At 33.3% G+C, this 27049-nt stretch overlaps 2 protein-coding genes across 4 annotated transcripts in view; one reads left to right on the plus strand and one right to left on the minus strand.

Annotated features, from left to right (window-relative positions):
• The window catches only part of LOC134530693 (ribosome biogenesis protein NOP53), a 47563-nt gene extending 29717 nt beyond the window's left edge, over positions 1 to 17846 (minus strand). For 2 of the 3 annotated variants that reach the window (XM_063365771.1, XM_063365772.1), the window contains exons 1-3: positions 17695 to 17844; positions 9385 to 9567; positions 1818 to 2005 (exon numbers count right to left, since the gene is read on the minus strand). In XM_063365771.1, coding sequence (XP_063221841.1) covers positions 1818 to 2005; positions 9385 to 9567; positions 17695 to 17810 — 487 coding nt within the window. In that variant the 5' untranslated portion in view covers positions 17811 to 17844. Of the gene's footprint in view, positions 1 to 1817; positions 2006 to 9384; positions 9568 to 17694 lie in introns of all 3 variants that reach the window. The other variant, XM_063365770.1, reaches the window with a different exon arrangement.
• Positions 17847 to 17915: 69 nt separating this feature from the next.
• LOC134530694 (large ribosomal subunit protein mL43) lies at positions 17916 to 26739 on the plus strand. Its single transcript, XM_063365773.1, has 4 exons — positions 17916 to 18381; positions 22607 to 22713; positions 24062 to 24264; positions 26493 to 26739. Exons 1-4 carry the CDS (start codon positions 18245 to 18247, stop codon positions 26574 to 26576), a joined length of 531 nt encoding a protein of 176 aa, XP_063221843.1. The 5' UTR covers positions 17916 to 18244; the 3' UTR covers positions 26577 to 26739.
• Positions 26740 to 27049: the final 310 nt, after the last annotated feature.

The raw sequence follows: 27049 nt of genomic DNA on the forward strand, positions 1-27049 counted from the left end.
TGTTTGTATTTTAATTATACAGTTATAAGATGTTTTTATATTTTGTTTACTGTTTACAAACATTTGAAAAATATTTCCTTAACCATATTTCCATTTCCATGGCAATAGTCTTGTTAGCTTTTCGGGTAACTCTTCTACATGGATGATAAGACGGTGCGACATCTAAAACATAACACACCACCTTTACATAACTATTAAACTAAGAGGTGTTTTATTTGCATAATATTAAAGTATAATGTTTCCTTGTGGCGTAGGTGATTTATAATTTCCATTTATTTAGAAAAATGTGCTTTCAGAATGTTTTTTAACACACAGTGTTTCGGAAGGTTTTTGAAGAAAAAAATTGTCTACACGTTTTATTTTTTTGCAGCTGAATTAGGGCACGTGCATGAAATATAATTAATCCGTAGGAAGCGCAATGGTTTAAAGTATTGATGTTGAAGATTTGAAAAGATATATTGAAATAGTGTGAGAAAACGAGCGAGTTGAGTGAGAAGTTGTGCGGGAGTGCTGTCTGGCTGCGGGCGTGGCACAGGTTAGCTCTCAGCCACATGACGTCGTGCGCAGTTGCGGACGAAAAAATAATCCATTCCGCCTCCCCATGACCATTACTGACCTTCAGTACTGAACAATAGCAAAGCACGTGGACTTATCCTTTTCCCATACATGTACCATAGAGGTATTCCAAAAAGAGTAATGCTGCTATGACTGTTCTGCTGCTGGAGCAATCTCTAGCCGTAACAGCTCTGCTTACAACCTGCTTTAGCTTTGTGCCACACAAGAAGATCCTAAAGAGCCGTTGTATCTCTGTAGTATTAATTCACTTACACAGCTCCACAAAAACTTCTTCAGACCAAAGTGAATTGTGTTATTGCTATAATTACTTTATTACTATGTTTTTGTCATTTTTAAGTTTATTTTGCTTTTGTGTATCTATTTTTTACAACCAGTCAACCAAGTGTTTGCAAAAAGTGTAAAATATGTATACTACCTCTTTTCAACAATACAAAAATATTGTTGAGTGAACAACAATATTAGTTCAAAGTGATGGTGCTGGATACATAACAAAGACACAAGGCACATGACAGAATTAAGTACAAAATATTCTGCCATGTACATCTCTCACAGCTTAAAACATACATGAGAAAAAAAGTCATTTAATTTAGGTATGGGATGTTTAGGGTGTGTGATTTAGGCATTTCATGATTGGCGTATAGCATTTAAGAGAGGATACTGCAGTGCCAGAGTAATTGTTTCTGCCAGAGCTGCCTAAATTCACTGCAACTTCCCTGAATCAATTATAAAAATAAAAAATAAAAAAAAAAAAAAAAAAAAAAAAAAAAAAAAAAAAAAACACTGCTCCAATAAAGTAGCAGTCTCTGGCAACTCTAGGACAAGTTTTTCTTTATCACTGCGTGGATAGAAACATCATTAGTAATATATATTGGTACAAAGCAATGACTTTTCAAAAGGTCATTTGTCAGATTGTACTGCCTCAATGAGCAATAATGTACTGCCTCAATGAGTGATAAAGCAACTGTGAATGTTTTTATTGAGCTAAAACTTTTGTCCATGACATTAGAGATGGAAAAACACAATTAAGCTATAAGGAGTTCGGCCTTGGACTATTAAAAGGCACAATCACAGCATTATTCTGGGGAGGTTTTGGGAAACTATGGAAAACCAAAGCCAGGATAGCCACACTTGGGTTTGAACTTGACCCTCACTACTTCTGCAAACTTCATTAATTTTTTATTTATTTACATACACACCCTCAACCTAAGTTCTTGCAAAATCATTACAGCTAATAAACTCACCATTACTGACCCACAGATCGTTTTTAAATGTGCCTATTTTGGGAACATTTTTCTTCGCAAGTTTAGCCAATTCTCTATTCTTCTGAGCTATAATGTATTTTTTCTTCACAATTCCTTGACGCAGTCGGTCTGCTTCAATCTTCTTAACAAGCGTGGACTTCCTTTCATCTGGAGTTCGCACGCGATTCCTACAAAGCAATACTAATAAATTAACAAATAACAAATTGCAAATAAAAGATACGGATTGTAATAAAGTGAGCAAAATTTATACAATCCTCATTAAATACTGAATTTTCACCTTAGGTGGATTATTGCAGTATTAATGAAACTTGACATTATTTTAATCCCACTTAGTTATTGCTATAACTTCAGTAAGGTGGGTGCTCTGATATTTGAAGAAGAATAAATGTCATTATTTTCTAGGAGACAGCTCGAGTGATTGTTAAGAAAAAAAGGTTGTAATGAAATTGTACTGTATTTAATTTAATAAGTGTAATTTTTTTTGATAACACCAGTTAAATTCTTTTATTATAAATTACAGCATTACTCTATACCTGTGCATAAAATCTCCGTGAAAACTTGTAGGTTAAATACTCTTTGTAATTAAATGTGTTAGTTTTAAAACAAGGGAAGGGAAAAATAAATGAAAGTGATTATTAAGAACATTGAGTTTTGGAACAAATATTGAATTTAGAAGGCTGAAAAGGACTGTCATTTTTTATGTGATAATATATTTATTAATTAAAGTCCTACACCAAATTTAAAGGGATATCTACGGAGCAAGATTGAAGAATGTGAATTTGACACTTGTAAAAAAAACATTAATAGACGATTAGCTAGATGAAGATTCGCTGCTTTTAAAATAATTCTAACATATACTACTACAGGACTGATTCATCATTCTTCAAGTTCATCAGCTTCGGTTAACTGCTATGAAAGACTACAGAAATTAATATTTTGAAGATTCTGGATATTTCTATAATGATGTGTTTATGTTCAGGTATATGTGTGTTTAGTTAGTAATAGATTAAGATTGTGAAATAGGTTAGTTGTATCCAAAATTCTACATATTATCATTGATTTCTGTTACAGTTTGTATAATTCATAATTTAAATTTAATTTTGATTATTTTTGTATATTGCACAACTATTCCTGAAAAACTTAGTATTATCCCTCAGAAGTCCTGACAATTTGTATTTAATTAGTCTTAGTGCTATTTTAAATGAGCTAGCTTTGTTTACTGAGGCTAATTACTGTTTGGCAAATTTAATTTATTTTTTTAATTTTCATATTATTTAAGTATGAACCATTAATTTTGGATACAATTAATTAATTAGTTGTATATTGCTTAACATTTAATTATTTTTTCTTGAAATATTTTCCTTTTAACATTGTATTACTTAATTGGAAGATTTAGGTAAATACAACTAAATTAATTTAACGCTCATTTCAGTTAAGTGATTATATTGCCTGAACAGTAATTTTAGATCGGTAATATTTTACCTTACCGGGAATTTTGGTTATTGAGACACTTACAGAAAGATACCTCATAGGTATTAAAGTCTAGTTTAAATTTCAATGATATATATATTAAAAATAAATTTAAAGGTAAACAAACAATCAACCATAAAGTTTCAGGGGATACCAACCAAAACACTTCAGAATACAAGCAATACCAAATAATGAGTTAGGTACAAGAATATGCTGTAACCTGCTAGTAGACACAAGGAATGATTTTATATTTTACATTTCCCAGGAATTTACATTAAAGAACATTAAAATCCAGCTCAGATCAGCAAAGCAGCATTTGCTTGTAAACTTGAGCTGCACAGAGCATTTAATGACACCTCTTGTATCCACAAACATTTCCTTACTAAGCCCCTGGTTTGAATTGAAAATCTGCACTGATTTAGAAATATACACTTTATTCATTTTGAAGAATTTAACTTTATATGAATAGCTCATGTAATTTCAATGAGCTTCATAAATAACTTTTTGGCTACCTGTCTTGAAAAATCACTCATTTCTCCTAGAATAAATTAAAGTAACTTTAACACTGGAATAATAAGTGGTTCATCTGCAACTGAGGAACAAAATTTTATAAAAAGAAGTCAACTCTAAAACCAAGATAAAGATTACATAGAATAAATATTATTTATTGCATTCCTACGTATGGCTAGAGCCATATTCCATGATTAGAAAACTTTTTAATGTTATTTACATCAACATTTAAGTAAAAATGAAAATTAAATTAACAGAAATGACTGAGCATCACTCAAAAGAATCAAATCAAATTAATTTGTTCACAAAATTGCAAGCAGATGTATTTAAAATTAAAATTATTTTTGTAACAAGTTTAACTGAAATTGAAAACAGAAGTAATAGTCCCCTGCACTTAGTCTATATCCTCTTACATTGATCACGTTGATTCTTTGTCCCATGAGTCGATCTATCAGCCACACCCCATTTTATTTCACTTTCACAATAATTTTATTCACTTAACATGAACAGCAAGCTTTTTGAAGCACTCTGATAAATAGTACCAAAATCTTCTCTTAAACCATTTAAACACTTGTTACGCTGATTGTCAATAAAAGCTTAGTAAATTGGTTGCTAATAATTAAAATCAGTTATACAAAAATGTGATTTAGATAAATCTGAAGTTACTAATAAAATTTCATGCCAAAATAAGCAATATAAATTAAAATTGGAATTTTTTTAGAAACTAAATAATAATGTACATTAATTAACTAAGAAACTCGATAGCTCTGTATTAATGATTACAATAAATGTAAATGGGATGATAAACTGTTGTAGGAATTTTTGTGTACAAATAAATTATAATAATTAGCAGTAACTTTTGTTTGATGTTCTTAATGTGGTACCACGAAAAAGGAGACTTGTTAATAACAATTTCTTAAATCATGTGAAGTGTGCTAACTTAAGATTATTTATGCTTTAGCAAATTATTGTGGAGACAGCCAAACTATCATTTTTAAATATTATAAAAAAAAAATTAAAAAAACTAGCCTGTTGAGTCTGGGAAGGAGAAAGCATGACAAAAACAACACCTAACGTGAGGCACTTTCAAAAACCTCACCAGGTTAACTAAGTGCGAAATTGATTTTACTCTACTTGTTTGGAATATTAATCCCAAGTAGTTTACCCATGCTCGAAACTACAGCTGTGCTGATACGGATCTGCAAAAGCCGATTTTGCCAATATATTTAGTTTAACTGGCATTTCTACGGATTCACAATACACTTGTAATTTTCAGCCGAAATTACTGAAAAATAAAAGTTTCTGCCATAACCTGAAAATCCATGAGTACACTTTTCACTTTTCCTTTACTACATAGGTACTTTGAACTTGCACAATTTCTTAGCTACATGTGCCAGCCGTACAAATCAAACTTAAAATTCCTGTATTTTAATAAAGGTCTTGAATTTAATAAATTGCAAATAAATATAAATATAACACCATCATGATAAAGTTATATAGGAAAATGATTTATTTATTGAAACATGGCTGCCAAAACAAACAACGGAAAATACCAACTGCTTGAACTGCAAAGAAATTATTGTAATATCGTGATGGAGAAATTTTTTAATCAACTTATGTCAAGTTTTAAAAGTTTAATTTTTAAAAAATAACATAACAATATAAAGCTTCATATAACATAGTGCAAAGTGACCACATGAAATGCATTTCAGTATAAATGTATTTGGGAATTTGATATTGGAATTACCGTTCTTCAATTGTAAACATTTACAAAGTCTAGCAATCTTATAGATTTGAAATTCTCTTTTAAACTACGTATTTCGCGAATCAATATATTTCATATTTACCTATTTTTAAATTATCTTATTTTATATAATTACTTATTAAATAATTAATTTTTCCAGCACCCATTTGTAAATTCACGTTTCAGTAAGCAACTAATGGGTCGGCAACAAACAAATGAAAACAACCTTAAAATACAAGTTAAAAAAAGGGAGGTTATTTTCCCTTTATAAACTGAAAACTGAGAATGTTTGTCTTGTGACTAGACTAAACAATTCTGCAATTGCAGATATCAGTTTAGAGAATATAATGGAAATAAATAACTTCTGTACAACAGAAATTATGTCTTTCTGCTGCAAAGTACCTGCACGTACCTGCTACTAGTGTTACATCTAAAAAACTTTTCAGCACAGGAGAATATTTTTATGGCACTAAAACACATTCACTGAAAAATTAAGAATGCCTTCTTGATAAAAATCTACAAATTCTGTAATCAGTGCTAGTTTAGTTAAATGTTTTCTATAGTGAGCCAATGTATAGCTATGTAAATTGTGTTGAATTGTTTATTCTTTATTGCAAAATGTTTTAAATGACAGCAGACTAAACAAGCACTCACTTGTTTTTGTATTCATATTATGTCTGATTTAAAAAAAATCCCATTCAGTTCATTTGAGGTTATCTTTATGTTTAATTAACATTTATATATTAAAACTAAAATACATGTGCATTTGCATTGCATGCTTTTCTATGAATGAGAAATTTTGGGTAATTTAGTCAATTTTTAAAGTTTTAGCCAAAATGTGTTTTCCCTCTATTAGTTAGAATCTGTGAATTGGCAACTGTCAGGTGTATCTGCAAAATTTTGTGAATCATTACAGCTCTACGTTGAAATGTGGATCTGGTTAATTTGATAACCCCACATTTAACCCACAGGATTACAGTGTTAAACAGTTTATTTGACTGTCCTCGGGCTCAATTCTGAAATGCACAATGCGGTAGGCATTTCTGTTGTCTGGTTTCCTGCCAGTGGGGCATGTCGTGGTATTCTCTAATACTAACGACAAGCCACGGGCGCCTTCTACAACCAGAGTGTCATTTTACAAGCTCTCCAATTGCAAGGCAATGTCCATTAATGATAATGCCTGTGGTTAGATAAGTCGTCAACATGGCGGACCCACGTGTTGCAGCATAAACATATGTATACACACACACATACATATATCAATTCGTAAACATTGGAGAACACACCAATCATTATATGTGCCAAACGAAACTTTTTAGCAGCAAAACTATTCTCGACTACAAAATTGTAAACTTAAAAATCCAAAGAAAGGAGTAATTAAAACTTAAAAAATTACATTAAAAATTTTTGCATTACTGTATTGATTACCAATAATCTCTTTGAAATTTATATGTGGTTTAATAAAACATTGACTGAGTGCTCCTCGAAACCAAAAGGTTTTTTTTTGGATTGGGTTAAAATCCCGTCATTAGAAAAAAAACTTTTTTGTACATATATGAATATTACACTATACAAACTGTACTTTAAGCAAAAGTGGTTAATTTTTTTCTGTATATAACTTTTCATACATAGCTAAGTCTGTTGGTACAGTTATTTCATACTACGTAGCCTTTGTTTGTTACTTATAGTAAAAATAAATAATATAAGCACAACCACCTCAGAACAAAAACGTTAACTATAATTGAACACACCTAAATTTTTAAGTAAATAAGTTTCCATATATATTTTTCATGGATAAATGAAATATGTAATTCCTGTTATGGAATATTATGTGGTGTTTATATCCTGTTGACAACAGCAACTTTTTGCTTAATTTGTGTTTTTGTCTTTTGTGTATTTGTAGTTTTCTTCTACAGACATACATGTGCTTTGGCAATAGCGTATGTCCAAAAGCTTACATCAAGTCACTATATCTTATAAATTAAAATAATAAGGTATAAAATTACACAGTATATTTTATAATAAAAATAGCTTAGGCTAAAGATTTTAATTAGTCACAAGTTAAAAAATTCAACTGTAAATATCTTTTGACAGGCGTAACATAAAAACTTACTTACATTTTTGAACTGCCATAGTTTCAGAATTTGTACGAAAATTGGTACACATTATTTGACAGAGTAAACACAGCTAATAGGTTAGCGTTTCATAAGTGCCTCTAGGTAATAGAATACTCACACATACAGGGTTCGTCCGGAAAAAATAGGACTGATTTTCTTCCACCGCGACTGTACCTTGGAGCGTGTGCGCACCGACTGGATTCGGTAGAGGGGGTTCCTAGCTAACGAACAAGCAACTGGTCAGTTGTCTCCGAGCAGCTGGAGAGTCAGGACAGGTTTTTTCGCGCGACGTGTTTCTGTGAGTGGTGCAAGCTGAAAATGCAGCGTTCGTTAGTGCAGAGGTACGCGATTAAATTCTGTGTGAAACTCAGTAAATCTGCGACAGAGACGTTTGATATGATCAAGCAGGCTTACCCAGATGATGCTTTAGCAAGAAGTGGTGTGTTTCAGTGGCTCAAGGCCTTTTCGGAGGGCCGGGAAGAGGTCGCCGATGAAGACCGTGCTGGAAGACCTTCGACTTCGACAAACCCCGACAATGTGACTCGTGTGCGCAAAGTTTTGAACTCAGACCGTCGACTAAGTATTCGTTTAATTGCCCAGATGTTAAATTTACCAAAATCTGTGGTTCATGACATTGTGATGGAGCATTTGAACATGCGCAAGGTGTGCGCGAAGATGGTCCCAAAAGTGCTCACTGACGACCAGAAATTGCGGCTCACACCGCCATTCTTGTGAACAGCTACCTGACCAACGCCGGCATCCCAACGCTTCCGCAGCCGGCCTACAGCCCAGATTTGGCCCCCCCGGACTTCTTTTTGGTTCCTCGCTCGAAAAGGCAGATGAAAGGCAAGCATTTTGAGATGACAGAGGGGATCCAAGCAGCTTGCACCGTGGCTCACAAGGCTATTCCGGAGAATGTCTTCCGTAATGCCTTCAATGCTTGGAAATCGCGGTGGCAGCGCTGCATCGACGCAGAAGGAGCCTACTTTGAAAGTTTTTAAAGAATTGTAACGATTGGCTCAATAAATTTTTTTAAATCGACTCAGTCCTATTACTTTCCGAACAAACCCTGTACATAGATGGTCATGCACACTGTGTTTGGAAAAAAAATCTCCCTAGTACCAACAAATAATATCAGCATACATAGTTAACTGAAAAAATTTTGTTTGTTCAGCTTTCCTTGTTGTTCCCCATTTTTCAAAGCAATATAAGTAATTATTCAGTATCATGTATCAAAGTTGATTCTGATGGCATGCATGATTGTGTATATATTATGTGGTACATGATGCTTGCTGTTTTAATTTAGTACGCCTAAAGATCCTGCACGAACAAAAACTCAAATATCACAATACAAGCAAATTATGTGAGGTCTTGCAAAAATTTTTTTCGTATTCAACTAACGATCGTAACTCATCGTTATATATCACCAGTTTTTGTTTTGCAGGTAATCTTTTGACGAACTAAATTAAAACAGCAAGACTCGTGTACCATAGGATCAATGTGTTCAGGGTCATGCTATCAGGATCCAGGTATAAACTTGGATACATGATAAGGAACTTTTACAGCAATATGTACAGAGGGTTTCCTCAGCATTCAATACATACCAGAAAATCAAATTCATACGACATACAGAAACCAAATTCAGATACAAATCAAAAATGGTTTCAATAATAAAACCATAACATAAAGATACTGAATAACAAACCTTTTGATCACAGGATCTGGAACTTTACTTCTTGCAGTAAGTATTTCAAAACACCTAAATGGCTTATTTTTCAATTCTTCACGCTTCTGTTTTTTTGTCATCCGTTTTCTTTCATCATTAACATCTGTTTTTTCCTTGTCAACACTGAAAAGTTCTTCATTTTGACGCTCTGTAAATGGTGTTCTAAAACAAACAATGTTAATGAATCTTCATTAGTAACCTATCATCATATATTCAATATTAGTCATTTTAAAATTTAGGGGACATTTCAGTTCTCCTAAGAATAGTTGTAGAGGTTAAAGCTTTTCTGTAAAATTAAAAAAACAGTTCCCCAAATTGTGTTTTTGGGTAAAACTATAAGCAAATTCCAGAAACTGCTTTGGTCTGCACTTGGTGCACACTGGACAATAACTAGGTTACAAAAGCCAACTCCACTGAGCCAGTGCACAAGTACATAATACGTAGCTACAAACAAACAATTAAAATGAAAGAATTCTTAAAATAAAATGGTGTTATGTTTAGTTTATTAGAAGAGGGAGATTATTAATGAGAGCAGCTTTTCTAAAGGAAAGTAAGTTAACCAACGAAAGGTTTTTTCTGCTCTATTAACATTTTACTCTAGTACTACATAAGATGGTTACATTACACGTAGTTTTTATAAATATAAACCACTTTATTATGTTATCACACCATTTCTGATAAATTATCCATAAATTACTTTTACATGGTAGTCATGTCACGTTGGGAAAAAAAAGTTAGTTACAATTAGTACCAACTGCTAGTAATAATTTCAAATAATATTGAAAATTTTAAATTGTTTCCAGTGGTTTTTGTACCTTGTATATTTTTTTATTATAGAAATCAGAGACGTCATTACAGTGAAAGGTCTCTAATCCGGCATTCTAAGATTCAGCACATTCTGTACTAGTTGAGCCACTCATATTCAGATTTTTTGGATGGTTTACGGCTGTTGACCTTGGGTCGCCAGGTCACTTTACTGCACTGCCTGCATTTTAGTTTGCTCAGAGTTTATCGTTACTGACAGTTTTTTTTTAAAGCAGTGTTTTCTGTTTTCTGGGTGTATATTTCCATAATGATTTTATGAAGACCAATGCTAATCTGTATTTTTTTCTCTCTAGTTATAGCAGCTTATTAAAACATGTTTAAAATTCTATTCATTCTTAGGATTTTAGTAGAACTTAGAAACCAACCAGGGCTATGCTCTCCCTTAAGCCTGATGTGCCTCCCTCCCTTCTCCACCCACCAACAACCTCTATGGACACACCATATTTCAAACTTCCCGCGTGTGTATGTGCTATTCCGCCACCGCAAGAGTCGTGTCAGTACCACATCGCCTATAATATTTTACTATTTTATTGTATGTTTCAATTCAGCCCCAAGTACATACGTTATGATGTATCATAATAAGGACGGAGCAAGGCTATGCACAACCCTTTCAGAATGCACCCACATCCAAGCAGTTTAAATTTGAACTAAACTACAAAACAAATAAATAGCCTACATAAGTAATATTAATATATGTCAAGTACTTGTAATTAATTGAAATAATTTAAAGAGTATTGTTATGTCTCTATCATCACATAATTATTCATGACCTAACGTAGTTCGGAAGCTTCCTGCGGCCATGACACCTTGACCACCGCCCTGTCTCTCTCAACCACTACCTAGAATAGGAAGCAACCACTGCATCTCGAGGACCTCACTGTTTGCAACTTCTGATCTGTTAGCAGCAGCCATCTGTAATTATATTTGAAAACTTTTGTTTTCATCTTTGAGGCCTTCTCCGGGTGGTAGACTGTTCACCCTATTTATTTAAGTGTAGCAATGGACATTAAAACCAAAGGTAGAATCTAATCTTTCTAGACCAGGTCAATTGATGCCCTGGTCTGCAGCCAATCAATTGCAATTGGTCTTTTACTGCATAATTGTATGTAGAGTTTTTGTATTTGCATACCTCGGGTGAAGCTTTTGGTAATAAAAGTCTTTCTACCTGACTTTGTCAGTCAGTCAGTCACCTTTGAGTTATATATATTTAGATTTTGGCTGTTCTTTTCTTGGCATATTTTGGATTGCATTTGTTTTGTTTCGGTTTAGTAGTTTTGGTTATAGACTCTGCTTTGTATTTGGGATTTGTTTTGTTTTCGTTTGGTTTAAGTATAGGTTTTGTCGGTTAGACTTTTTATAAATGGCTAAAGAAAATCTGAACGTTAATGGAGAAGTTGAAGAATGTACTGTCGTCCCTATTGTTGGTGACGGTGCATGTTTGTTTCGTGCTCTCTCTTATTTAATGTACGGAACACAAGATAGAGCGATGGAGGTGCGTTCAGAAATTGTCAGATATGTGGTTAATGACTGGAGCAAGTTTTCAATTATAACCCACGACAGGAATGGTGATAACTACGTAACATCTGACGAATATTTTGCTGATATGATTAAAAATGCTACTTATGGCGGATTTTGTGAGTTAATAGCCAGCAGGATTAATATTCCCATTTAAGTTTGAAGTTTATAGAAACTGTCTCATATATACGGAATCTGGATCTAACGACTATCCGGTAAGGCGATTACGATTCAGCCAAGATTTGTCCAGTGGGCATTTTGATGCCCACTGATCTGTCAATATCAAGGGTTTTACAATAGATAATTGTTGGGTGGTTCCTTATAATCCAGTGCTATTAAGAACATGTAACGCTCACGTGAACGTACAGTATTGCCATTCAGTGAAGTCAATCAAATACGTTTGCAAATATGTTAATAAAGGGTCAGATCAGGCTACGTTTACTTTAGAGAATGGGAAGGATGAAGTTACAACCTACGCAAGTGGTCGATATATAAGTTCAGCTGAAGCAGTTTGGCGAATCCTTGAATTCCCAATACATGAGCGTTTTCCTCCTGTAGTGCACCTTGCTGTCAATTTAGAAAATGGACAGAGAATTTATTTTAATGAGCAGAACTTGTACGACAAATTGAGTAGTCCTCCTACAACTACACTCCTCTCCTTTTTCTATCTGTGTAAAGTGGATGACTTTGCAAAAACATTGCTATACTCGGAAGTCCCTGCGTATTACGTTTGGAACAAGCAATCGTTTTAGAGAAGGAAGAGAGGAGTGAATGTTGAAGGATGGTCAGGGGTCAAAAAAGAACACGTTCTAGGTAGGGTTTATACTGTTCATCCAAACAATACAGAATGCTACCACCTTCGAATGCTTCTACATGAGATCAGAGGCCCAATTACATTTGAAGCGTTAAAAACTGTAGATGGTCACTTACATCCCACTTTCCAATCCGTGTGCAAGGCTCTAGGTCTACTCGAAGATGATTGGCATTTGGATTCAGCTCTTGAAGAGGCAGCACTTTGTCAAACACTGCATATGATTCGAGAGCTTTTTGCTATCATTTTATTGTTCTGCCAGGTTTCCAACCCCTTATGTCTTTGGGAAAAATACAAAGAACACCTTTCTGAAGACTTAAAAAAAACAACTGGAAAGGCAAGGTGACGTGGATGTAGAGCACTCATCGGACCTGATATTTAACAAATGCCTGTCGGTATTAGAGGATGTCGTATTATCATTAGGCGGCCGTCCTCTTAAAGAGTATGGATTACCTCAGCCAATAACATCAATACATTTTGAAAATAGAGAGTACGTGAAGCAGAGCAGTTACGATACAGTGGCCTCAGAAGACGCAGTTAGAAAAAATGAAGCATCCTTGAATGACGAGCAACAGGAAGTATACAATACAATTATCACAAGTGTAGATGGGTGATTCTACAAATATGGGAATATTCATGTCTTAAAGTAATTTGAGCCTCCATTACACAATGTTATAATATTGGTTTTTCCCCACAGTTAGGTTTTAGTTTATACTGACTTTTTCAAAAATTTAATTCTCCAAAATATATTTATTTATTAAAAAAAATTAATTTAAATTCCTAAAATGTCATTCACATGTCCTGTCCCATTCACGTAATTTTTCACATTCTCACAGATTTCTACTGGAAATTATCTGTTTTCTGTTAATATTATTATTTATTTTCATTTAAAATGATGCTATAAAGAAAATATTAACTAAACAAACTATGAAAGGGCAAAAAACTATATTAAAATTAATATAGTGATTGTCCTAGGGATTTTTGGTCATTAACATGTCTGAAAAGAAGATTTTTTTTTACTAAGAAAGGAAATTTGTTATGTCTGGTTACACTGCCTGAAAACCAACATGGATGTCTCTTCTTAACTAGCGCAAGTTGTTGCTGACTGTATTTCAAGAACTGTGTGTTTAACTACCAACTTTAATCCATTTTGAAGGTGAGAGCTTATATTTACTATCATTAACATGGTTTATTTTAATAGCTAAATATGAAATATAACTGAATTTGGATAATACTTCTGGGTAAACCTTCCAGTTGAAGGCATTTGGCCAAATTTTTACATAGTTGCCTTATAAACTGGCTTGTGTAGAAGCATTAAACAACCATTTTGTCATTCCCATGGCTGGTTTGCTGTCATCCACATGCCTCAAATTTGGGCATGTGAATGACTTATAAGCTATGCGAATGACATTTTCACAATTGTAGCCTACTATTATGTACTATAAAGTGTAAAAATGGCTTTGTGTGTGTGTGCATGTGTTGGTGAGTCAAGGATGTAATGCCTTATTTCAGTTTTATATCAATTTTAAGATTTTATGTGTACAGTGTATATAAAATTAAAAGTGAACAGTATTTTAATTTACAAATAATGAGTAAACATTCCTCTTATGACAACTGATTACAAATGCCATTTGATTTACCTGTGCAAATAAAAAAAAAAAATTTGTAATCAATTCTTACCTGTCCTATCACTCATGTACTTTATATTGGATGCAATACACTAAACTAAACTTTTTTTCAGGACTTGGAAAACATGCCTAAAAAAAAGCTCACAGAAAATGAAAAACAAAAAAAAAAAAGAAGAAAATTGAAATAAAGGGAGAGAAGAAAGAAGTTGAGGGAAGATCCACAAAAAATTAACAACATAAATTAAAAGAGAAGCAGGGGTACATAAAAAATAAAGAAAAAGGTGTAGGTAAATTAGTAAAGGACATGTCTCATAGAGAGCTGAGGAACAAATCCAAAAACTGGAAAAGAAACAGCTGCATACAGAAAGAAAAAACAAGGTTTGCAAGAAATTTTTCAAGATTCACCTCCAGAAAGTGATTTAGACACTGTCTCTCACCATTCAAGGGAAGAAAGTTTGCAGATGGATCATGAAGTGCCACAAAATATTGAACTTGGCAGCAGCACCAGATGTTCTGAAAAAATACTTTTGTTAACTACACCCAAGAGAAGGAATTTTGTGCATGATCAAACCACCTATTCCAGCATCAACCAAATTCAAAGTGCCTGAAAAATCAAAAATTGATAAACTCTGTAGTGAAGTACTGCGAAGACCCTAAGTGTTAAACTAAATTTAAAATTTGTGAAAGTGTAAAAAACTTGTGCTTAATTTCAAAGTAATCCTAGCAAGAGTTTGTTTCAGAGTATAATTAAAACATTTTATATTAATCAATCAAATTGCATTTAATTTTGTATTTGCTGTGTATCTGATCATTCACATGCTCATGAATGTCATTAACATGCCCACATGTCATTTACATGGTTGTGAAAGTATACAAAAATGAAAACAAAAACATATAAAAATATTTAAGCTTTGCTGATACCATGCCATAATTATGTACCTCTTAAAGTATTAAAATTATTTTTTTGGAAATTTTAAAACGTATTTGACATTTTGATTTTTAGGTATACAGAAATATCCTATAATTGTAGAATCACCCAGATGCAAATGATGGTCGAATATTCTTCTTAGACGCTCCAGGTGGAACTGGTAAAACCTTCCTTATTAATTTACTTTTGGCGAAAGTAAGAAGTACTCACGGCATTGCCCTGGCTGTGGCGTCGTCCGGCATAGCTGCTACATTACTCGAAGGTGGTCGAACTGCTCATGCTACTTTTAAGTTACCACTCAATTTAATCACTGCCGAGACTCCCATTTGCAACATCTCCAAACAAAGTAATTTTGCTGAAGTTTTAAAGAGTACAAAAATAATCATGTGGGACGAAATAACGATGGCTCATAAAGGTGGTATTGAAGCGTTAAACAGATCACTAAGGGATATAAGGGGTAATACAAAATTAATGGGCGGCGTAACAGTTTTGCTGGCCGGAGACTTTCGGCAGACTCTACCAGTGGTGCCAAAAGGAACCAGAGCTGACGAAGTAAAGTCGTGCATTAAGAAATCTAATTTGTGGCCCAGATTAATATTCTTAAGCTCTCTAAAAATATGAGAGCACATTTGGGCGGGGATGAGTCTGCTGGTAGATTTTCATATCTCCTTCTTAAAATCGGTAATGGTGATTTTCCATCGTTTTGATGGAATGATAAACATCCCGGAAGAATTGTGCACAGTTGTTACTACGGTTCAAGAATTGCTGTCTAAAGTTTATCCAGACATTATTCATATACATGACAAGCCTATTGAATGGTTATGTGAGCATGCCATACTTACTCCAAAGAACGATCAAGCAGCAGCTATCAACGATATCCTGCTCATGTCGTTTGAGGGCAAAGAAAAGGTCTATACATTGATTGATACTGTGTGGTTAATACAGATGACGCTACTAATTTCCCTGTAGAATTCTTAATTCATTGAAACCGCCAGGTTTGCCTTATCATAAGCTTATTCTGCGTGTGGGCGTTCCCATTATGTTGTTGCAAAATTTAAAACCACCAAAAATTTGTAACGGTACGAGACTGCAAGTGAAAGCGTTACATAGCAATATAGTGGAAGCCAATATATTAACTGGGTGTGCGAAAGGGGAAACTGTATTTATACCACGAATCCCATTAATACCTAATGATATCCCGTTCGAATTTAAACAATTACAGTTTCCCCTAAGTCAGCTTTGCCATGACAATAAACAAGTCTCAGGGGCAAACTCTCAAATTTACGGGTATTGACTTGAGAGAACATTGCTTCTCTCATGGACAGTTTTATGTTGCTTGCTCACGAGTAAGTTCACCCAATAACTTGATAGTTTTAGCGCCTCATGACATATTAGTTAAGAATATTGTGTACAAAGAAGTTTTGTAGGCCCTAATTTTTTACACACGCTAAACAAAAGTAAAGCCGCAAAAACTATACCTAATTAATAATAATACTTCTTAACGCGAGCGAAGCCGCGGGCAAAAGCTAGTTGTGTATAAGGTTGTACATATTATGGTTCTAATATTTTATACTTCCTTACTTAGTTTTAAGATGATCACTAATTTTGCACATGCTTTCAGAAACGGTAATTTTGTTTGTGGATGGAGAATATGTAATGGCGTATTTTATAATTATGTTACAAATTTGTTATTTTCTAGGAAGGGTAGTTTTTATTTGGGAATTAAAATTTCTATTTTGGATGGCCAAGTTTTTTTACATGTTTACAGGTCTAGGTGATCATTACAAAAATATGGGCTAGTTAGGCTAAGGTCTGCTAATTTTAAAACAAACTTGTATCATTAAACTATTTCAATTCTTGCAATATTGGATTTTTTTTTTTTTTAAACTGATTCTGGGAAAATAGGTAGCCTAAGTGTTTGTGAAAAGCTTTGTTAAGTCCAGGTAAATTGTATGGGTTTAATGGATTAAAATCAAGTAATAAATTATATCAGAATTTTATAGTAAAATTAGCAATTAAAATAATTGTCTGAGTTTGAATTATTCCCACCCCACTACTCCTTTACACTTCATTACCCAACCTATTATCTAATTCATAAGAATCCAAAGTAAAAGAATGTTTTGCGAGATACACAAGCAATGATAGTAGTACTAAAGCTGCTTTTTGTAACATTTACCAAAAAGACCAAATAAAATCTATTATGTAAAAGTAATGGCAACTGCAAAATAAATTTGATATCCATGTAGTTTTGTCACTGAGAGAATAACATATGGTGTGCATAAAGAAAGCTGCATGCCAATGGAAGTGTTATCGTTTCCACCCTCTTTACAAACACTTAAAACATTTATACTCATATCTAAACAAACAAATAATACGCCCCAAAATTTTCACTTTCCTCTGAAATTGAAAAAGCAAATCCCACGTTTTGTGTAATAAGATAACGCATTCACTTGTCTAGCTTTAGGGTGCACTGTGTGTGATTTAATTCAGTGCTGTCAGCTGAAAAAAGTACGACCTTTGGTGCAATGAGAGGTTATGTTAAACAAAATTTTAAAAAATGAACTAAGAAAATTTTATCTTACCCTAAACGTTCTTCAAGTAGTTTGTCATCTAAAAAACCTTCAACATCAGTTATATCTACGTGTTTCCTCCATGATTTTTTAAGTTTCTTAGAAACACGTTTCTTAGCAGGCGCCATTGAAATTATTTAAATCCATAGAAATTAAAATAAGTGAAGGTGGGTAGAAGCAATGCTCGTTGGTAGAAGCCAACGAGCATGTAGAAGCGCAACTATTGCAAAAAAATTAAATTGCTTTTTAAAGATGGACTGTGATATCATGTGATCAGATTGAGTGTGCTTTCCAAATACTGAATTAGAATGCATGATGTACATTTTAAGACTGTGATAAGTTTTATTCAGAGTGAAATAAACGCATGACTCTTAGGAAATTCTAAAAAATACAATGATCAGTACTTTAAAATAGCTTAGAGCTCATCTACTAAAAAATTGATGCTTTGCTTTATTTATGTCTATGGAATGTGTCTTTTTTGTTTTTCTATTTACATTTTGTATTTTGTTTACCAATACACGCAAATAGCCAAAACTAGGTTAGGAATTACGAGTCACAAAAAATGTCCAATTCCCATTTATTTCTTCAAGCAGGATTTCTAAGAGAACCTCTAACGAATGGAATAGGAAGAGTTATTGTACAATTACAGCGGATTACTTTCAAATTTTGTAAATATAATGGTGCCAGCAATGGAGTCAGGTGTGTATAGCAAATTGTGGAGTTGTGTCTTTTTTTGAAATCGAGATAATTATAATAACAAAGTTTATCTTATAAATGAGATTGCACCTGGTTGGAAGTAATTTTCTCTCTTTGTTCTCACATATTGCATTCATTACATTAATAGTAAGGTAATTTTATCCACTTTCCAATGTCTTCTCATCAAGTTTTTTCCCCCCCCCCCTGATTCTCAATATCACCAACAAAATGTTTCTTCATACAATTGAGTTTTCATATTGAAAGTTAGTGTTGTTCAGAATTATATGTATAGATAATTGGTATGCTGTTCAATCCATGTGCCCTGAGAGATGCGACTCTGTATTCATGGCGTCTCTTACAATATTAATTACCACAAAACATACTACCAGGGACAATACCACCACAAAAAAAAATTAGACTTGCCATTGCAATTCTTTCATATCAAATGGGTTCAAGTGTAGCAGATCACATCCGTAAAATTATGTATTTCACCCTTATACATTGTCTATTGCACATAGTATGTATTTGGAGAACATATAATAAAAAATTTTTAGTCAAGTTATGACAATTCAAAACAGATCTATAGACAAATAACTTTAGCCACACTATGAGTAGAATTTTTTTTATAAATACAAAAATACAAAGTCTAACAATTATGACAGAAAGGTAAAGTGTAATAAAAGTGCATGCAAAATAAATAAGAACAGCACCCTTAGTAAATTTCGGGACTATTTTAGATCACAATATCATAATCCTGATGACGTCACCAAAATGGTCACGTCATTACCACCTATACTGTCTTACGAGACAAGCATGGGAATATGGGGGTTTTGGGCGGGGAACAATGAACACAATATTTATCATGCACTTCAATTTTTTTAATATTATATTTTTCTTGTATCGTAAACTAGAATATAATCTTTCCGCTCTATTATATTTTGCGATACCAATTTTTTATTATCAATAAAATTATGTCTGTAGACATTACAACTTATGGCAGTATCGAGAAAATAAACATCATGCCCTATTTATTATAAAAAATCATTTTACTGAAAAATAAAAATTTTGTGAAAAGTGGTCAATTATGTGGAATAAAATACCAGTTTTACTAAATAGAGTTGACCGGGTGGGACTGTATTCTAGTTCACAATACCAAGAGAATATCTCAACATTTCTTACTATCAATAAATTAAATACCAGTATCACAAAATAGAGTTGATTGGGTGGGACTGTATTCTAGTTCACAATACTGTGAAAATTATATTTCTAAAAGTCTCATTTTCAATAGGCTAAATTAAATACTGGTATCGCAAAATAGAATTGACCGGGTGGGACTGTGTTATAGTTCACAATACCTATAAAATTGTTGTCACCTGAACTATCTCCTGTATGGTTTGTTAGGTCCGACTAACTCTGAACGGGTTCCTGGCCATGTGGCGGGAGACAGTGGTGACAAAATGAAGAGTTTATGAGTTAACTTTGTTGTGTTTTAATTACACCTTCCCCTTAATACATGGCGCTGTCACAATCCTAGCCCTTTCCGTTTGCGAGTGCATGGGCACGGCTCTAACACAATAGTGGTCGTTTTCTGGTTGATTCTGAACGCACAGATGTTTGGAATCTGGCCTACACAACATGAGTCACACTGTACATTTCCTGACCAATCGGTGATCCGGTACACGACGATAGTATTCCTGGTGCGGGACGCCCGGTTTACATGAGCACGAACTAAAAGGTGTTTACAGACTAGCCTACACAACACGTATCACACAGTACAATTACTGACCAATCAGTGGTCGACATGGATTACGCATAGAGATGCACTAAGACACTGAATATTTACAGTTTCGCTCCCTCGCACCGATCACGCGGACGCGGTGAACTCTTTCACTACTCCGTTACACGGCAGACTTGATATCACCGAAATTCGAGGCAGATTTCAACGACAATGCGAATGAGTTACAATGGACCGAAAGTTAATGACGGATCCTCAATGATTGAGGGATGATGGCCTCGTGTTGTGCGGCGCGTCCAACCTCGAGAGCCTCGTCGCGAGAACTGCCCTCTCCCCGCTGGAACTTCGCGCGCGAAAACCGTGCGGAGCGCGGCAGACGGTCTGGGCTCGAACTGCGGCCTTGTCGCGCGGTGAACAAGAATTAAACAAAATGACTTATCAAACATTACAGGAAGGATGGTTTATAAAATGTATTTTAAATATAATATAATTAATAGTTTTACGTAACTAATTGGTCCCAGGAGGGGAAAATACACTGATTCCATAACTCTCACAGAATAGCCGCGCGGGCGGCTATTGCACTTCCGGCTCGCGGCCGATCGTCGCGTTGCACCTTGCACTGACACTGCACTTTGTTCGCACTACACTACACGCCTCTGCCACGGGCAGGAAAAGGCGTTGGCACAACATAACGGACTGCGGAAATTAGGGCGACACCTGGGTTGCCGTCAAAATATTGTATCGAAAAGTCTCACTTTCAAAAAATTAAATACCGGTATCACAAAATAAAGTAGACACGGTGGGACTGTACTCTACTTCACGATACCGAGAAAAATATTACCAAGATATTTAACATTTTTACCAGTATCGCAAAATGGAGCATACCAGGTGGGACTGTATTCTTCTTCACGGATACTGATAAAATTACTGTCTGTAATTTTAATTAAGATAATTATTTATATTTCGGTATTGCGAAATAAACTAGACTGGGTAGGCCTATTTTCTATTTCACGGTACCACAAAATTTTAATCACGATAATTCTTTTTTTATACAAATGAAATACCGCTATCGAAAAACAATCTAGACCTTGTAGAATTTTAGTCTCCTTTACAATACCTTCCACCTATAATTTACTAATTTACTAAAATGAAATACGCCAAAGTTTTTTACCAGCTGACCTACCCTCACCAAATTGTTCGTTTTTGTTTTTATCACTCCAATAATTGCACATCTAATATACAGAAAAATGAGCCATTTTTACATTAACTTTTAAGATTCACCTAACCAAAGCAACTATTTCACCAAACATCGCCGATGAAACACACACAAGACACCTCACCTAACAAATCAAAGGGAATTAACATAAAACTACAAATCGAAAAGATTTAAAAGCCATACAATACACTTCCCTTTCTTAGCATTATGACAATAATCATTTTCTGTCAATATTTCTCTTGTAGATATTTAATTTTAACTAAAAACAATTTGTCATTCCTCCTTTTAATTTATTTGATATCGAGAAAAAAGAACCAGCTCTTTCCTGGTCACTACTACAGTCATAACCACACATTCTCTCCCTACACTGTACTGTTATTTTGATACAATATAATTAAACATGATCTTCCTCTTCTCATATAAAACAAATTCCTTTTTACTTACTTAATGGTTATAACATACTTATTTATGAAATTAATAATGATATACTATACAATGTATTAATTCACTCTTCCTCTTATAAATGACTGCTACTATCGCTCCAAAATTCACACTATCATTCATCTTTTTTCCATGGTGCTATTTGGTCTTTGGCTGTTGCCAATACTACATACTAAATTTTCCTTCGTTCATTTTATTATCCTTGGCCAACTTCCATGACTTCCCCTACTTTTCTACACAAAATAAGCTTCTGTACTTGGCTGATATCGCGATCTAGAATTGAGCTTAAATTTCATTTCCAGCGGTGACTTCATATGTATGAACATAATACTAGACATGCTAGAGAAATGCATACCAATATGCATACCAACTCTGCACAATGTGACTTGATAGGTTGTAAAAATACCATTTTAACTTACTTCAACAACCTGACATTGGGAAGTAAACAAATTAAATAGACTATTGCTTAAAAACAGACTCAAGTATGAATAATAAGAAAAGCACTAGATATGAATATTCCATGGCTAAACTTGGTGTAGGGAATAAATAGCAGTTTCTATTTAAATTTGAAGACTGTTCAATCATATGATTATAGTTTTTAATTTTTTTAAATTTATTTATATTTTGTTTACCAACACACACAAAGAGTTATTATTTTTATTGTATTATATATTATAATTTTCAATGTGATAACATACATTATATGTGTGTGACATGGATATCATATGTATTTTATATGGCTTTACCCTATATTGTACAGTTACTGACGAGTAATTGACACATTTTTATGAACATGTTATATATAAATAAAAAATTATAAATATTGTGTGTTTCAGAGAATTTCTGGAATCAGATTTACTGGATTTTGCCAATGGTAATCCAGGCATTGTTGTTTACGTGAAACCCCGCAGACATCACTCCCCGAATATCACAGCTGAATATCGTGAGTTCACACATTTATTTCAAAATATTTTGCAATTCCATTCATTAAATTGAGTCAGCAAAACTGATGAGGACAGTGATAGTGGTGACTGCAGTTAGCAGGGCTAAATTCAATTGGAGAAGAGGGGGACACATAATTGGCATTTCTTACAATATTAGTGTATTGACTTGTGTTTATTATACAATTATTTTAAACAGTAGTTTTGTTATCAGATAAGTTATGTGGGACAAAATGTTTTCAGTATTTTTTTTATACAACCTTTTACTGCTTTGATTTCTGCCTTCCTCTCTGGCTTCTAGACATGTGAACAGAACACTTGTCTCACTCCATTGCTCCTTACTTATTCCATTGAATTTAGCAGTTGGCTTTGCTTTATCTGACTGAGTCGTAAACTACAGTACAGTTTTCATTATTACTCTTGACACAGTAGGCTGTTATAAGTAACCTTTAAGCATCATGCAACTCAAATGCATTACAGCATTATGATGATAAATTGCCAGTAATATTTATTTTAAAATTCACTGTTCACAACTCAGAATATTGAAAGGAAATTATCACATGAAAAGTCAAGCTAATTCCATTAAAACAAGTTCATGCAAATAAATGTATCCTTGCAAAAAAAATATATATTGGTGGTATTTGCATCCAAACAAAAATTTAAACATTTATCTTTTAACTTTTTGGTGTATAAAGAGCCTTCAGTTAAAGCAAATTTTGCAATTGAATAATATATTTTAGTTTAGGTTCATGTTAATGTACCTAGGCCCCTATAATCCAGAAAACTTAAGTTGCTTGTGAAGATTATATGTTAATAGACTCTGGTCTTGCTCAGTGTTTCTTCCAGGCAACATCCTGAGGGGCTTCGAACCGTCTGGTTCTGGTCACTTCTTGTGTTAAATTGTGGTCAAATAGTTTTAGTTATTGGAAAATTACATAAGTCTTATATATTCTGAAGAAAAAATGTTATTGTAGGTATCACATTTTCATAAGTACTATAAAAAAATATAAACAAATTGACTGTTATATTTATTTAATGGTTCCGTTGGATGAAATTTACAAATCAAGTACCTACTGATCATTTGCCCCCTCTAAAAAAATAACTCTGGCAGAAACACTAGTCTTGCTACAACATTTTTTGTATCAGTTCAGAAGCATTGTACGTGATTCTTGCTTGCATCTTGAAAATAATTCTTTAAAGTGTAGCCTCTTAATATTGAATATTCACATTAATATCCTGGTTTACAATGTATGTTGGAAGTAATGTTTCTTTTTCATGTGATTACTTGAAACACTGCTTATTTTTTTGTTAATCATAACATTGACTTATTAAAACATTTTTGTTTCATAGTAAATGGTGAGCGACAAGTCATCAGCCTGCACAATTTCACACGAGATGAGGTGAACAAATGGGTCAAGTTCCTCCGCACCCAGTCTGGGAACCCATTCATACGCTTTCGAAAAATGAGTCAGACTGTAAATCCATCTATCCAAGGAACATGGACTCCATTTACAAACAGAAATCCTGACCTCAACGTAGTTGAATTTCCACAGGTGAGGAGTAATACCTTTGTAGTTGGCCTGTTTACCCACATTAATACTATTGCATATTGTTTCAGGTATCCAAAATATGGTATTTTGTAAAATAAATTAGGACTAAAGTTTTTTTTTAACTGCACATCTAACATTTTTAATCACTTCAGTATCATTTTAAAAAAATGAATATTTTTATATGGTTTTGCTATTTAGAGTGAGTATTTTGTATTGTTTTAACAGATATGAATACACATAAATGTTAGAAACTTCTAGTGTGCTTTGTGACAGTCTGTTTTCCTATTGTACACAAGTGATAAATTTGGTTTGAAAATGATAAAACTATGTGTGTAATTTGCCCTAGCAGTTGGGAAGGCTCATGCAGGTAACATCTACTTCTCAAGGAAGTTTAAGTGTCTGGTTTTAGGAAGTCTTGTTTTGCAGTTTTTTTTAAGGCTGTCTCTTACCAGTTTTCATTTTTTTGACAAATTTTTTTCAAAGGTATAGTACAAAAACCAATAATATGTGAGACATACTTCCATAACTTTAATGCTACTATAATTTTACTTATAAAATTACCAAATTGCTGCCATATTTGTTGTAAAATTTATTATTTATCTGATTTATTTAAGTTTTTCACATTTCCACCAAAAGTTTAGGAACTTTCTAGGTGGGCATGACAACTTTTAGGTGGTCAGAACACTTTTTAGGTGGGCACTATTCATAAGTGCTTTATTAACTTGTTTTGGAACAAATGGGTAATTATTTGTAGTTTATTTACTAATAAATATGTATACACATGTAATAAGTCTTTGTTTGCATAAAATTTTATTATTTACTTCTGAATTTATAATGTTTTTTTGTTAGTACTTACTTCTTAGTTCTTCACTACATGATTATTTACAATATTAATTTAGTGTAATTTAAACTTTGATACTATTCCTTTTTAAGTACTGTGAAAGGTCTTTAATTGGGTACCTATTTTATTTTCCTGCACCTATTAAGTTGCTCACATTCAAAATTTTTTGAGGGATTGTTACTGTTGTTTTTCATTTCAGTACAGTGTTTCATGTTTTCTAGCTGGTTACATTTCACGTTTAACATTTTCGCGTTTGGTATTCCTGTTTGTACTATATTGACTTTCGATAACCTGACAAAATTGCTAATCCGGCATGACTGTGGCCCTGAATCGTGCCGATTAAAGACCTTTTTTACTGTATTATAGCTAATGAGGAGAGTAGATATGCTTATATTTACCTAGTGGGTGTGATGTGTGAGTGAATATTAAAGTATGGCTATAACACCAAGAGGTAATGAAACAAATGACTGCCAGATAAATTGTATATGCAATTATTGTGGTATATGTAATTTCTAACTATTGATCATTTCAAAAATGGTCTTAAAAGAACTGCAAATTATTGTTATCTTGTTTAGTTTGAGCATACCGCCCATGAACACACAGTTGTAAATGACCTACAATACCTTTTAAGAGTAACATTTTGTCATTTTTGAAATCATGTTCATAAACAAAACTCTTTTTAGCAACAAGAAAATATGCATTAAAAATTAAGATGTGTGAGTCATCTTTTACTGGCTTCAATAAAGTATAAAAATAACCCTTGTGTTTGTAGCATTTTACCTTGACATGCCAATTAATAAGGAATAAGGTTATCTTAAAGAAAAAATTGTGCTCTACTATTACTACATTTTTTGAATGAGAAAACTGATGATTATCTTATACATAGATAAATTGTCAAGAGATCTGCCTTGTAAGATGTGCTGTGATAGATACTATTTAAATAACCACACTCTTCTAACCAAGGCGATCCGGGTTCAGTTCCGGATGGGATCAAACCTAGAATTATCGCTAGTGGGAAAGGTACCTGACGTTGCCATTAGCTGTGTGTTTTCTTGGAGTATTCCCATTTCTCCCACTCATTCATTATTTCGATACTTCATTCTCATTTCATCACCCTCATTGTTGCTAACGATCCTTATGGTGACAATTCATTCAGTTATTCAGTAATTCCACTGGTGAGGTGAGGCAGTTGCCTATCTAAAAAATTGACCTACCATTCCAAGCCATTCTGGTGAACGAATGTGATTTTATATTTATGAAACAGGGAAATATTGAAATTCTTAAGAGGAAGTACTATCCAAAAAAAATAACCCAATGGAAAGACAGTGAGTAAGTATTTCGATCTTTATTAATTTTAACTAAACACTTTTAATTGTAATTTTTTTTTTAGGAAATGCTCTCTCATCCTGTGAATCTTCCGCGTACTGCCACAGAACATCTTCAAGAAATTTTTCGTCGTCAACAAGGTGTTTAGCTTAATAAGAATGAGGTTAGGTAATTTTATTTTGTCATTGACTGTTGTAGGTTGTTGTTAAATTTTTTTTAATATTCAACTATGCTTTGAATTTTCTAAGCTAATCTCAAATGTTAGCAGGAAAGCTTTGTAGTACATATTGTAATAAATTTGTAACTAATAATGATATTGTTTTATTTCATAAGCATTATCTAGAGCCAGTGTGTGTGTTCGAAATATCAATATTTGTACACTTATGTATTTTTGACTATGAGGGACAATTTAATAGTAAATGAGAGTGTAAACACAATCTTTTTTTTAATTATGCAACATAAGAAACAATTTTTTGAAGGAATTATATTTTACTTACAGGTACAGTGTCATGTATGTAATTTGTAAGTTGTTCACAGTGATAGACAATTTAAAAATCAAATATTTTTCAATCAAATGTAGTTTTTGTATCAAACAATAAATGAGCCAAAATTATGAGAACA

This window comes from Bacillus rossius, chromosome 3, assembly GCF_032445375.1.
Source record: "Bacillus rossius redtenbacheri isolate Brsri chromosome 3, Brsri_v3, whole genome shotgun sequence".
In the NCBI taxonomy this organism is placed as follows: domain Eukaryota; kingdom Metazoa; phylum Arthropoda; class Insecta; order Phasmatodea; family Bacillidae; genus Bacillus; species Bacillus rossius.

What these genes read in the sequence shown, in the direction of transcription:
- LOC134530694 (XM_063365773.1), top strand. Translation starts at nt 18,245, where the DNA reads ATGTCCAATTCCCATTTATTTCTTCAAGCAGGATTTCTAAGAGAACCT. An exon ending in GAATATCACAGCTGAATATC is followed by an intron (nt 22,714 to 24,061) that starts GTGAGTTCACAC and finishes TTTGTTTCATAG; the next exon opens with TAAATGGTGAGCGACAAGTC. An exon ending in ACGTAGTTGAATTTCCACAG is followed by an intron (nt 24,265 to 26,492) that starts GTGAGGAGTAAT and finishes TTTTTTTTTTAG; the next exon opens with GAAATGCTCTCTCATCCTGT.